This window comes from Molossus molossus, unplaced genomic scaffold (genome assembly GCF_014108415.1).
Source record: "Molossus molossus isolate mMolMol1 unplaced genomic scaffold, mMolMol1.p scaffold_m16_p_3, whole genome shotgun sequence".
Classification (NCBI taxonomy): Eukaryota; Metazoa; Chordata; class Mammalia; order Chiroptera; family Molossidae; genus Molossus; species Molossus molossus.
In genome coordinates, this window is record NW_023425366.1 from 72,355,931 (window position 1) to 72,370,406 (window position 14,476).

Genomic DNA, 14,476 nt, shown 5'->3' on the forward strand with positions numbered 1-14,476 from the left:
TAGAAAAAAAAAAGCAATGTTCCACCTGCTTCTACTCTGCCAACGTTTCTTTCGCCCATTTCCAAATGGTAATCATCTATACTATTTCATATATTACAAACAATACCTGAACCTAGAGAGAAAAAAAAAAAAAATATATATATATATATATATATATATATGATTATACAGAAGCAAAATCTCAGAAAGAAAAATATGAGTAATTCTCTTCTATTACCTTTTATTTTTTGGACAGACTGTCTAGGATTGGAATATAGTGGGAATGAGCATACTACAGCATGACTTTGGTGACAATTGAAAGAAAAGCACTTACACTTTCAACAACAAATAACAAATATCAATGATTTAAGGCAGACTGGCTCTTGAAGTTAGTGACTAACTGAATACAAACTGATAGTTTAAAAGATATTGTATCTTATATATATAAAGCAGGGTTCCAGTTCCAGATAATACATAAAAAACAAATTTAGTAAGGAGGTGAATATGTGTAATTTGACTGATAATGAATTAAAAATAAAAGAAAAACCATGAATACTAAGATTGCTACCCAATATTTCCTAAAATAGAGAAAGCTATTCAAAAGTCTGCATAGGCAGACAATTGAGATTCTAAAAATAAACAATGAATTTTCTAGGATTCTTACCAATCATATAGAAAGCAACACTTGATCTAGAATTGGATTAAAACTCCCTAGTTTTAAAGAAAAAAATTTTACCTGGTAAATGTTTGGGAAAGCAAGAAAAAGGTATTATCAAACACCAAGCAAAGAGCCAAGCCAAAAGAAATCCAATCCACCATGCCCCCAGCCATCGGGGATCATCCTCATCGATATCAGTGCTATGTGACAAAAAACAGAAGGTCAAAGTCAACTCTGTCTTGTTCATTATAAATCAGTTATGATAATTCTATACTTTATAATTCAAGTGCATTTATAAAGGAATATTGTTACAATGTCCAAATTTTTTAATGGAGCCATTTTGATGAATCAGACAACATATAGCAGGAATAAATGACAGCTATAAGAATAATGGTTTGCAATGTATTTCACAATGGCAAATAAGACATAAAAGTGACAAAAATTTAATATTAAATATAAGTATGTTGAATATTTGAAAGCATACATAGGACTTCTGAACATTCTTTGTCTAACTTTGGCTATGTTTTATTCTCTACTATATTAAACATACCTCACAGCGTATCATTGATCTATGTGAAAAGTCCGCACACTGTGCTTCAATTACAGCATTCATTTAAATGTAACTGTCTTCTTAAAGTGATTAAGTTTTTTATAATGGTTTTCATATTTCATAACAATAGGCTCTTCCCCAAAACACACCACTCCCACAGCTTATGCAATTCTCCCCTGAAATTAAAATATCCTTTCTTAAAATCCAGCTCTGCTTCAAGGGTTTCCTCTGACACCTTTTTATATAGTCTCTAAAAGGTTAAGCCAGGACTAGCAGCTCAAAGGTCAAATCACATACCCATGACCACATGTTCACTGCTCACCGTCATGCACAGGATTGTATAGTTATAATTCCCAGTAGTAAAATTAGAAAACATGGCTTCAAAAGTCATTAACTTCTCAATTCAGGAAAAGATGAAGAAAACTCAGTAGTTAAGGGGGATTTTGGAATAAAAAAGATGAACTTTGATTCATGTCTTGGCCACTTACCTATCTGTGTGTATCAACTATTTTATAACATTATTAAGAGGATTAAATAAAAATGGCATATAAAATAAGGTAGCACACAAGACCTATTTTGTGTAGAACATATCGGATAAATAAACATTACCTGTAACTATCCTCCACTATCATTTATTAAAACTACACAGCTGTGATCGCTAGGATATCATCAGAGCTACTACAGAACCTAGTCTGAGAAGTACTTCAAGCTAGCTGCCTCCAGCTAAATCTACTAAAATCATTACTAATTTTTATTAAATTCTTCTTTTGAACAATGCATGGAATCTTATATGTGTATTTTAAAAAAATTATACCAGGTGACTCTTAATCACCCTTATTTATGAATAAATGTTTTACACTGAGATGGTATGACATTAACTCCTGAAGCAATGCAACCAAAATATTATATAAAAATTGTGTGCGTTCAATTTTGTTTCCTGAAAAATTCTCATGCTATACTGAGGAAATACTGTGAAAATGTTCTATGATGTTAACATTATAATGATGAAATAAATTTAAATAAAAGGAAAATAGATATTGCCTTGCCTTTGTCCCAAACCAACATCGATGTACATGGTTAACAGCTGTCCTCCCAACACATAGCCAATAGCAGGGCCTAATATTGACATAGAATAGCCAATTCCTAGAAGAAGGACAAAAACATGGAAAATGATCATCTGTACAACTTTGCTTTGCATGTCTAACAACAGTAAAGAAACACAAATATTTTACTGTAGAAAAATCAAAATGGTTAGAATTACATGAAAATCACACATATTTTCACTAAAAAAAAAAAATGCCATTTGAATGGTATCACTTGTAAAATACAGGAGTTTAAAATATAGAATTCAATTTAAAAGTTTTAAGATTATAATAATTGCAATAAATCCAATAATTATAAATCCCTGGAGGGTTTTATCATTAACTAGTGGCAGGAGTAGTGTATTGCCGATCATCGTTATGGATGGGGAATATTAATTGTTTACAGTTCTTATGGAAAATATGTGAAATGATAAGCCTTTTCCCTTCTGCATACACTCCAAAAGCATTCTTTATTTTGTACTATAGCAGCTCATAAAAACCTAGATCTGGTCATTAGTCCATTTCTTAAAAATAAGTGATTCATCCCTGGCCGGTTTGGCTCAGCGGTTAGAGCATCGGCCTGTGGTCCGGAGAGACCCAGGTTTGGTTCCCACTAAGGGCATGTGCCTCGGTTGAGGTTTGTCCCTGGCCTTGGTTGGGTCATGCGGGTGGGAACCACTCGATGTGTCCCTTTCACGTCGATGTTTCTTTCTCTCTCTTCTTCTCTCTCTCTCCCACTCTATCTGAACAACAACAAAAAATGGAAAAATGTCCTCGGGTGAGGATAAATAAATAAATAAATAAATAAATAAATAAATAAGTGATTCAGCCCTGGCCGATTTGGCTCGGTGGTTAGAGCCTTAGCCTGCGTTCCGGAGAGACCTGGGTTCGGTTTCCGCTAAGGGCATGCACTTCGGTTGCAGTTTGTCCCCAACCCTGCATGGGTCGTGTGGGTGGCAACCACTCGATGTGTCCCTTTCATGTCGATGTCTCTCTCTCTCTCTCTTCCCCTCCCACTCAATCTGAACAAAAAATGGAAAAATATCCTCATGTGAGGATAAAAACAAAAAAAAGTGATTCATTTAAACATTTGCTTTTAGTAAATCTACCATTTTTACTTGCAGCAGAATTAAACCGATCTTATTTCTCTCAGATAATTAAAAATTCATCATATATAACTTTTTAATTTTGCAAATTAAGCCTTCACCAAACTCTGAATCTGTGGGCAACCAGACCATGGGCTTCCCAGACTCCGGGCCTTTAAGAGATAAATTTCTGTTGTTTATAAGCCAAGCAGTCTTTGGTATTCTATTATAGCAGTCCAAATGGACTAAGACAGTCCCCTACATTAGAATAATAAATTGATAAAGTGAAAACTCAAGTGCAAATAAATTACACATTAATTGGCTGCAGGGCCATGGATAGTTGAGCATCAGGGAAGGAATTCAAGAGAAACTTATTCTACCAAAAATTAGATCACAAAGGAAAAAAACAAGTTACATAGCAAGAGGGTTAACCTGAACTGGAAAACTTCATAGAGTTTCTAGGTATCATTGTATGATTTCTTTAATTGAGACTTTAGTCAATAGGATGCAATAACTCACATAGAATGGCAGAGCTCAATTTCCACACCCTGTGAAAATCAGCCTGGAATTCAAAAGTCTACTGCTTGGACGGTACTTCCAGGAAGGCTGGCATGCCCATTAAAAGAAATAGAGCTGGAAGTTCAACAAAACTCATAACTGCATTCAACTGAAGACATGATATGCCAATAAATGATAAAACAAAAAAAGTAATATTGCATATATCTCATGGAAACTCCTATGAAATTAGGTCAAATAAGCATATGTTACGCTTTACTTATAAATAAACACGCAATAAGATGAAATGATACTGAGACATTTATATTACAGAGCAAACTTACCTATATAGAGAGAAGATTTGTGTGTAGGCACAGAATCATCAATAAAGGCTGTTCCCAGGGTATAGAGAGGAGTTCCTCCTGTTCCCAGCAGCAGCTGTCCCAAAATGAAGACATATAGGAAGCTGGAAAGTGAAGAACTTGAAGAGGTACAACTGGTTCTATTCCTTGCTATTAAGCAAGTATCTTTAGAGGAAAAAAATAAAATTGAAAATATAAAGAAACTCAGAGAAAGACAAGTACTTATATGTTAGATTTCACTTCTATGTGGAATCTAATGAACAAAATAAATTAACAAATAAAATAGAAACAAACAGAGAACAGACTGACAACTGTCAGACTGACAACTGGGTAACCTGGTGGAAAAGGTGAAGGGATTAAGCAAAACCTCATGGACACAGACAATAGTATGGTGATTTCTAAAGGCAAAGGGGGGTGGGTGGAGGGAGGTAGAAGAGAGTAAAGGGGGAATAAATGGTGATGGATGGAAACTTGACTTGGGGTGATGAAAACACAGTACAGTATACAGATGATATATTATAGAATGGTACACCTGAAACTTACAGAATTTTATTAACCAATGTCACCACAATAAATTTAATTAATAAATAAGCGAGCACAGAAGTTGGTAATTTAAATATTTATCTTTACAAATTATACCTGCCTAACAGTAGCCTTCTTTATTTCTTCCAATCACTTGAATTCGTACTTAGCTATTTTAAACTACATATATTACTAAAGAAAATGTATGAACTATCACCATGTTAAAATTCAGAAAATATAAAAGTGAGAAACAATACTTTTAAGAGCCAAAATTTACATATTTTCAAGTAAACTAATGTAAACACAATTGAGACAAGTGGTGCCAAGTCATAAATATAACATGACCACCATACTGAATTTATCAATCAACATCTTAAACTCATTGAAAACGTGTACTTGGGTAATAAAATATTTTGGCCAAAACAGCAATTCTTAATATTCACCACAAAGTAGTAATATTTGGAAGTTATGTCTAGTACTCTTTTACAGCTCAAACTATTTTATGAACTTTACTTTTTGAAGCAATCTAGATAGGGATCGACAGGATATCCTTTTGACAATCATCAAAGAAAAATGGTTCTCTTTAAAATTTGATTAAAATCTTCTTTAAAATCACACTCAAAATCTAGGTATTACAGTAAATCTAAACTCATCTCCTAAGCTCATCTGCTAATGTCAATGAACAAAGAAGCTTGTTAAAAATGCATCCCACCCTCTCCCTGTTACTCTGGTGTAACAGCCAGTAATTTGCATTTTAATGATGGCCTCAGCTAATTCTATTTTTATTTCCTTAATATCAGATCAAGACTTATTATTTCTTGGTTGATGAAATAAGTAAAGCCCCTAAAGCACCAATCCTTGATTCTTTAACTAGTTTATACCCATCAAATATTCAGATGTAAATTTTATACATAAAATATATTTTTTAATTTAAAATATCTTATAATATTGTACACATTCATGTTATAAGAAGTTGATAATTATTTTGGCAGGTAATTTGTTTATAACTGGCCTAAGTCTGTATTATTTGTTACCTTCCTGTCAGACATTTGAATTGTAACTCCTGGTTTCAATATTCAGTTTCTCAGAGGTAGTAGATTAGACTGACAATCTTATTATTTGTTATACTGCAAAATGGAACATGTGTATTTCTTCGTTTATTATTTTTCTTATTTCTTTATTACAATGGGTAAATTGCCTTTTTTATAATAGGTAAATATCCTTTTATAGTAAGCTGGTAGACATTTTTATTACATGAGTATTCTGCAGGGTTTTGGTGTGTGTTTATTCCTTTTTCCAAGAAGAAGTAATCCATGAGGTTCCACATACTTTTTAAAATACATTTTAAATAGCACAGAAGAATATCAATAGAAAAAACAAAACTGTCCCTTACCCCTTCCCTGCCTCCACCTTATGCTGTCCCATGTAACTTAGATGGAGGTAATTTTTATCATTTTACAGGCATTGTTCTCACACATTAATGTTTTATATCCATTTCTTTTATTTTTTCATTGATTTTTTAGAAAGAGAGAGAGAAGAGAGAAACATTGATTGGTTGCCTCCCTCATGCACCCTGATGGGGAATTGAACCCACACCGGATATGTACCTACACCGGGAATCAAACCAGCGACCCTTCAGAGCACAAGATGACGCTCAACCAGCTGAGCCACATTGGCCAGGGCTCCATTTATTTTTTATACTAGTATGATCATTCTGTTGGATTAACCAAAGAGCCTACCTTTTATAACACTGCCTATGTATGGGATTCTGTCTGGGTGCTCAGTTTTGTGTCACTGGATTTGCAGTCCCTCTCTAGCACAAATCTCTTGTAGTTATGTCAGTGGCCCAAGTTTTGAGGTTGCTAACCCATTTTACAGTACTGTGTGAAAGGCTCTGTTACAGTCAGCATCTTATTTTATCATTTTCCCCAATAAACAAGGCCTACTATCTACTTAGAAAAATGATTGTCTAATATATTAATCTGCCTGTGTCATTTCTAAGTAATTTTCTTCTATTGATTTTCTTAGAATTGATAAGAAGCAATGACATATCAAGACAGAAAGGCATAGATGAATATTAAAGGCATATTGCTAAGTAAAAGAATCCAATCTGAAAAAGATACATACTTTATGATTCCAAGTACATAACAATTTGGAAAGGCAAAACAATAGTGATAGTGAGGATTAACAAAGAAAAAAAAAGAGTTATAGGATGAAATGCGAAAAAAGAATCTAACTGTAATATATATGTATGAAATTATCTCACTAAAGAGGCTGGGGGTAAAGGTGCTGACCTAAGAAATGTATACAGTCTACAGGGCTACAGACAAAAGGAACTGTACATAACCACCATATTCTAGATGATAAAGTTATTTCCCATTCTTTAACTAAAGAGCCCCTAGGAGAAATGGTTGATTCTAGGACTGGGGCAAGAAATATATAGATGATCCTACATCACCTCATAGTGGCAGCAAGTAAAACATGGCAGCAAGCTCAAAACAAACACAAAAACCCCATAATGATGGAGCTCTGTCAAAGGGACACATAAGCCAAGGGAAATACTCTGATAGCCAACTGAAAAATAAACGATTAAATAAATTAATACTCCACCCTCAAAGAGGTAAAGCATAACACCCTACTTCCAAAGTGTGGGTGCAATACTGACTTTCTTCCAAAGTGAAGTATGGAAAGTGAGAACAAAAAGAGTGACTTCACAGTGGGTTGACCTGAAAAACACCACTCCAGCCAGGTGCACAAGATCATCAAGAACAGTAAGTGATGTTGATAGCACATACCCTCGATATGTAATGAAAATGGCATTTTGCTTGTGTGATCCTCTCCCCCAAAATCCATAACCCCAGTCTAATCACCAGAAAAACACCAGGCAAGTCCCAATTGAAGGATATTCTACATCTGACTAGTGCTCCTCAAAACTGCCAAGGTCATAAAAAAAAAAAAAAAAAGAGAGAGAGATAAGTCTGAGCAGTCATCACAGCCGAGGAGTCAGTTGAGCATGACAACAGAATGTAATGCAGTATTCTGGATCAGATCCTGGAACAGAAAAAGAACATTATCTAAAAATTAAGGAGTGCTGGCTGGTGTGCAAAGTGGTTAGAGCATCAGCCAGTACACCAGAGGGTCACAGGGTTCGATTCCCAGTTGAGGGTACCTACAGTACCTACGTAAGTTGCAGATTCAATCCCTGGCCTTAGTTGGGGCTCACGTGGGAGGCAACCAACCAATGTGTCTCTCTCATATCAATGTTTCTCTCTCTCTTTCTCCCCACCCTCCCTTCCACTCCCTCGAAATAAATAAATAAATTTCAATGGAAAAAATATCCTCAAGTGAGGATTAACCAAAAAAAAGAAGAAGGAGGAGAAGAAAATCTGAATAAAGTGTGGATTTCAGCTAATAAGAACAAACATTAAGAGATAATGTATGAATATTAGTTCATTAATCATAAGAAACAAAGCATATAAAGTAAGGTGTTAATAGGGAGAAATGGAAACTATATACTATCTTCACAACTTTTTTATAAATCTAAAATTGTTCTAGAAATCAAGTTTATTAAAATTGTTTAAAGTATAGAATAAAACAACCCAGTTTTGGGCTCAGTCCCCAGTAGAGGGTATGCAGGAGACAACCAATTGATGTTTCTCTCTCACATCAATGTTCCTATCTCTTTCTCCTTTCCTCTCTCTCTAAAAAATCAATAAAAACATAAAAAATCCAACAACATATTAAAAAATACAGGACTATTTTTAAAAGCACATGGGAAAATCTAAGAAAATTTAACATAGTAAATCTACTTTTTTAAAAAATGATCACTTTCATATATTTTAGACATTTGATAAATGTCAACACCAAATCATATTATCAATATAAACCAGAAATAGATATTTAATTAATATGATCACATATATGAGTAGATAAGTATGTCTATATCTCCATATATACATATGTAAACATATTGACTGCTAAAATCAGGAGCAACACAGGGAAATTTGGAATTACAAAATCAAAACCTCTGCAACTTTTCAATAATGTACTAGAGGGAAAGAAAAGGGAACTAGTGACTTACAAGTCGGAAATCAAGAGGTAAATCTATCTTGATTTATTATCGTCTTGCTGAAACAGTGAAAGCAATCAACTGAAAAAACTACAAAAATCAAGAAGAGAATTTATAAAAGTAGAAAAATATAAAATTAACATACAAAAACATCAGTAGGCTTTATATGCATAAGTTAAATGATGTCAGGGGTGAAAAAACACAATATATAGTAGGAAAAATAAACCGATACACTCAGAAATAAATGTGAGCATCCTGCATGAAGATTCCAGTTTACTAGCATCACTGAGAAGCCAGTGAAGTGGGACAAAACAAGGAACAGTGTGTAGCAGGCAAGGTGCCAGAGAAAGACTCTAAATTTGAACAGAAATCTTTGCATATGGAGAAAATGTAGAAGCCTGACTCCTAAGGAACAACCATCTCAACAGAGAATCCCTGCCTGTCCAGAACAGGACTCCAGCCCATCTCCTTCCTACATGACTACTGTGTTATGGATAACTCCCAGAGTTCCCCAAAATTCCCCATCCTAATTCCTGAGACTGTGGGCATGAAAACATCCCACCTTTGGTATAGTACAGTGGCAAAAGGGATTCTGCAGAGTAATTTAAGGTCAGTACTCAGTTGACTTTGGACTAGTCAGAAGAATTAGCTGGTTGTGCTCCATCTAATCACATGAGCAAACAAAGAAGGAAAAGCAAATGCTATGGCAAATAGTCTCCAGAAATATGTCACCATGATGTAGACTTACAAATTATCCTATTGCCATACTTTAAAAAAAAGTAATAAAAGCAACTGTTTCTTAACATCAAAAGCTGAAAACAGAGATTTAGTAAGATCATAAATGTGGTGAGATTAGAGAAGGAAAAAAATGGGCTGAAAGAACTCAGGAAAGACATGAAATAAAATAAAAACTACTACTGTAGAAATGAAAGACAGCAGAATGGACAAAAGAGAGAAAAGAGACAGAATTACAAGGACAGATACAAGAGGCTTGAGAAATATGAACAATATTAAATGAATAAATACTAAGACTTAAAAGATCACAGAGAAAATTACAAAAATGAAATCCAGACAAACAAAATCAAACATATGTAAAATCAATCAAAATAGTAAAAATATATGCATTCAAAGGTAAAACTTAGGAAACTTTCCTGAAGTAAATGAAGACAGATCTATTATTTCAGAGGGCATAATAGAGCATCCTAGAATATTTTGTTACAGTACTTTCAACAATAAGACATTCCTTTGTAAAGTTACTGGATTTTCAAGATGAAGACAGACTTCTTTGAACAGTCAATGGAAAAGTCACTTTGTGGAGACGAAAATGAAAAACACTTCGCTGACATCAGACTTCCTCACAGCAACATCAATCCCATAAAGACAGTAAAGGAATGGCCAAAGTAATCAGTGAATGACTCACACATGTTCAACTGTCATTGAAACATAAAGGCAAAAGACAAATATTTGAATATATTTAGAATGTCATGAAATCAGCCTTTCCTGGAAAACAAACAACAAAAAACTCCTAACTAGAGGGAGCATTTCAGAGATGTTATGGGGACCTGAAGACCGTTCCCCCTAAGTAATATTAAATACGTGTTACATTGCATCTGTTAACAAAACTTCTTTATAAAATAGCTAGTTTTACCTATTATGTAAGTCCTGTGCTATTATTTTTTGAGGAAACAAATTGAATGTAGAATTTCAGCTTCTAATGGGAAATAAAATGTTAGGAAAAAAACAGTACTTGCAACACTAACTTAAAAGCACGTGATTTGACAAGATAACACAAGAGGGAGCTCCTCTGCTGTTTATGAACACGGAGTGCAGCTAATAAAATTAAGGCTTAGAATTGCACTTAGCGGACAAAGTAGTGACCTGTCTGGCCCACTAACATGGGCAGGACGAAAGGGCAAAATAAAATCTACATAGCAGAATGTTCAGCAGCTAAATATCAAGCTCAGCTCAACCCTCTTCCCCACTCAAAGGCCCTGAGTCTGCTCCTCCCCAGTCACTTGCCTTCAAAACCTGGAAATTTTAAAAGGGACAGTTTTCCTCTGGGCTCATCCTGCTGTCTGCTACATGATAGGATGTTAGTCTGAGATCCAAGTCCACACCTCCAGCCACAGTTTTCTGATAGTGTTTTCAGGAAGTATCCATACCTCCTGAGAAGCAAAATAGTTTTCTGGGAAATCAGGTCTGCATAATTACCTACATCAGGTACTCTGAGGTGGCTACCTTCAAACAAAAACAACCTCTTTCTCCCTTCTCAGGGAGTGACTGTAAGTCTCCCCTGGCTCTCCTTCCCATCTCTTAACCACAGTTTTGTTTGAACTTGACCATTCCCAAGTCTACACAGCATCTTCTGGCCTGGACAGTGTAGCTCATCCCTACATCCTTCTCCAATAATTTGTATTCACCTAACCTGTTATCAACCCTTCAAAAACCTTTCTTAAAAAACTTCCAAGACAGCCGCTATGGAAAACAATATGGTGCTACCTCAAAAAATTAAAAATTGAACTTCCATTTGATCCAGTGATCCCACTGCTGGGAATATACCCTCAGAAACCTGAAACACCAATCAGGAAGAATATATGTACCCCCATGTTCATAGCAGCACTATTTACAATAGCTAAGATCTGGAAACAGCCCAAGTGTCCACCAGTAGACGAATGGATAAAAAAGCTGTGGTACATATACACAATGGAGTACTATGCAGCGGTAAGAAAGAAAGATCTCTTATCCTTTGAGACGACATGGAGGGACCTGGAAAGTATTATCCTAAGTGAAAGAAGCCAAGCAGAAAAAGACAAATACCACATGATCTCACTTATATACGGAATAGAATGAACATAACAGTCTGAGGAATACAGTAGACCCAGACACATGGAAGTAGGGCACAGACTGACACCCCTCAGAAAAGGGGATGGGGGGTGGGGGGGTGGGAAGAGATAAACCACAGAACTTATATGCATGTATGCATGACCAATGGACATGGACAACTAAGCCGGGGACAGGGTGGGGGTGTGGTGGGGTGGGGGGTGCCAATGGGGTAAAAAGGTAAAATATCTGTAACAAAAAAATAAATAAATTCATAAATTAAAAAACAAAACAAACAAAAAAAAAACTTCCAAGAAAAAAAAATTATCTTTGTGTTGCAGTGTCTGTGATATGGGTTCCTCTGTGCACAGGACTCAGCACAGCGCCCTGCTGTCTAGGCCTAAGGACAGCTGATGGCAGAACTGAGAAAGCAAGAAAAATACTCTTCCTGAGGGTCAGGAGCAGCAGTGAAGTCCAGATTTCTCTTGCTTGCAAACTGACAGAGGAACAAGAGATGAGCCAGGTAGGAGCAGGGACTTCTTGAGTATCTGCTGTTGCTAAAAATAGAAAGGGTGGATGGGAAGAGGTTGCACAAGGAATCTCAAAGACAAGTCAGGACCCTATCTTTGAAGGAAATAAAAAGATGAGAGCTTTTGCCTGTGTAACCAACCTGCCTAGGATGCTAAACTGATCACTCACCTCCTATGGGAACCTAACTGAGTCAATAAAGTAATTTTCAAAAGGAGTAGAACAGCATCCATACAAAGATAGTGTAAGAAAAAGCAATGTACTTTTATGAAGATTAGGACACTGACCACAGAAATATTTTCATAAAGCAGATGAAAAGTGTGAACACACATTGCACCATGAAACAAAGCAAGTACTTATATGGGTGAAAACAGCAAAGCAGAAATGAAATAATTTAGAAGAGAAATGGTGAGACAAAGATTAAACATGCACTGGCAGAACTTAGGAAGCCCCATAGAAATAAAAATAAAACTGGGCATAAAGGTGAACAGACTGAAAAACACAGTAACAGGCATACAGTATAGAAAAGAAATGAATTCCAAGACGGCTACAGAGTAGGTGGAAGCTACACTCACCTGCTCCCAGCCCCAAAGCAGATTTACAGCTAAATTATAAACCAAACAACCTGAATAACAAACAGAAGACTAACTGAACTGAAAGATTATAACCAAAGATGTACAGAAGAAACCACACGCAGACTGGTAAGAAGGGCGGCAATGTGGAAAGGGCTAGCCCCGCACCCAAGTACAGTGCCTGAAAAGCTGGAGAAATATTGTGGCTGTAAAACTCCCTTCCCCAGGAGCATGGAGTCACAACTCGATGCAGGGATCCCAACCCAGAGCACCAAAGACAGGAAGAGGATAACATCTGGTGATGAAAATCAGTGGGAATTCAGTCCACCTGTCAGACCCAGGTGCCACCTTCCCAGGAACAAACACTCCTATTGTTACAGCACCAGCTTCAGGAGTGCACTGACCAGTCTTGACTGCTGGCGAGGCCACTCTGCCATATATGGGTCATGTGAAGGGGGTCTTCTAGCTGCACCCAGTATTTACTGTGGGGGCCCTCTTTTTCCAGGGAGGCTCCTGGTGGAGACAAAACTGGACTTGGAAAGAAGTCCAGTCTCCCGCAACTCAAGTGCACAGTGGCGCCCCTCCTCCCACCTGTTGAATCACATGGCGGGCCACATCCAGCTGAGTTCAGCACAGGGGGACCAGCGGGCAGAGCAGAGCTGGGACTTTTAGACAGTGTCTCCTGGGGAAGATTTTGTCCAGGAACCAGACAAGTTGGGGCTGGGGCATGTGGCTACATCAAGGGGGATGGAAGCCACTCCTATATCCCCAGCAAGCTCAGCTTGCACTAACCAGAGAAAGGGAAGAAGTACCCATACCCTTCCTACAGGCATGTGGGAAACAGGGAGGATCAGCTCAGTGCAGTCCTAGATACCCTATCCTGCTGGGCTCAGTTCCACAGTGGGGAGGAAGAGTGGCTCAGAGCTGGTACATTCAAGTGTGAGTCCCTGGGAGGCTATTGTCTGAGGCTGAGATGAAAGGGTGGGCCTGACATCCTCCTGCAGGGTGGGCCAGCATCACCCCATGAGTCTGGGGCGGCTAAGCTTGCTCCTTCAGAGAGAATGGCTGGCTGCCTCCAACCTGAACATGCAGCGAGCCCCTTCAGGAGGAACTAGAGTTGGAGACTGGCAGAGACTGAATTGTTTGGCTCTGGAGTAGGGGCCACTTTCCCCTCACTGAGTATCTAACTGCATGATCCCCACATAGGGGGCCCACTAGCCCTATCCTCTCAATCTCAGTTGCCTCGTCCTACAATGCTTGCAACCTGTGCAAGGGGCTGTGGTTTGCAGCCAGCCTGGGCTCATTCTACAGTCTTTCCTCAGAAGGCTCTAGAAAAAGACCAGGCAGCCTCAGAGGGATGCAAAGTACCTGATGGGTGGTGGCAGACCTCAGGGAGCTCTGGTCCTTTTACAGATCGGCCTCCAGATCTGAACAAAAGGAGTTTTACCCTTATACATAGATTGGCCCCTCCCATGCACACTCAGGTCCAGTAGATGCAGCTATAAACAGTGAACAGTGTGGTAGTTCCAGACAGGTAGCCCAAAGCTGTTTACACAAAATGTCTGATATCAACTTGTACCTGAACCCTGCCCAAATGGACCCAGAACCAATACAACTAGTGGTGGCCTTCAGACCATACCAGGGCTCAACCCAACTAACCACATAAGAGGCAAACCGAAAGGGGGATTTCAGCAGGCAACATACTCAGCTGGGAACAACTTTACTTTGGGGGGCAGCCCCTGCACAGTGTCCCA

General features: G+C 37.5%; 1 protein-coding gene across 2 annotated transcripts in view; it reads right to left on the bottom strand.

Annotated features, from left to right (window-relative positions):
• Nucleotides 1-14,476, bottom strand: part of SLCO4C1 (solute carrier organic anion transporter family member 4C1) — a 52,553-nt gene that overhangs the window by 18,386 nt on the left and 19,691 nt on the right. For both annotated transcript variants that reach the window (XM_036280187.1, XM_036280188.1), the window contains exons 3-5: nt 4,194-4,376; nt 2,234-2,330; nt 716-837 (exon numbers count right to left, since the gene is read on the bottom strand). In XM_036280187.1, the coding sequence (XP_036136080.1) occupies nt 716-837; nt 2,234-2,330; nt 4,194-4,376 (402 nt within the window). The remainder of the gene's footprint in view (nt 1-715; nt 838-2,233; nt 2,331-4,193; nt 4,377-14,476) is intronic.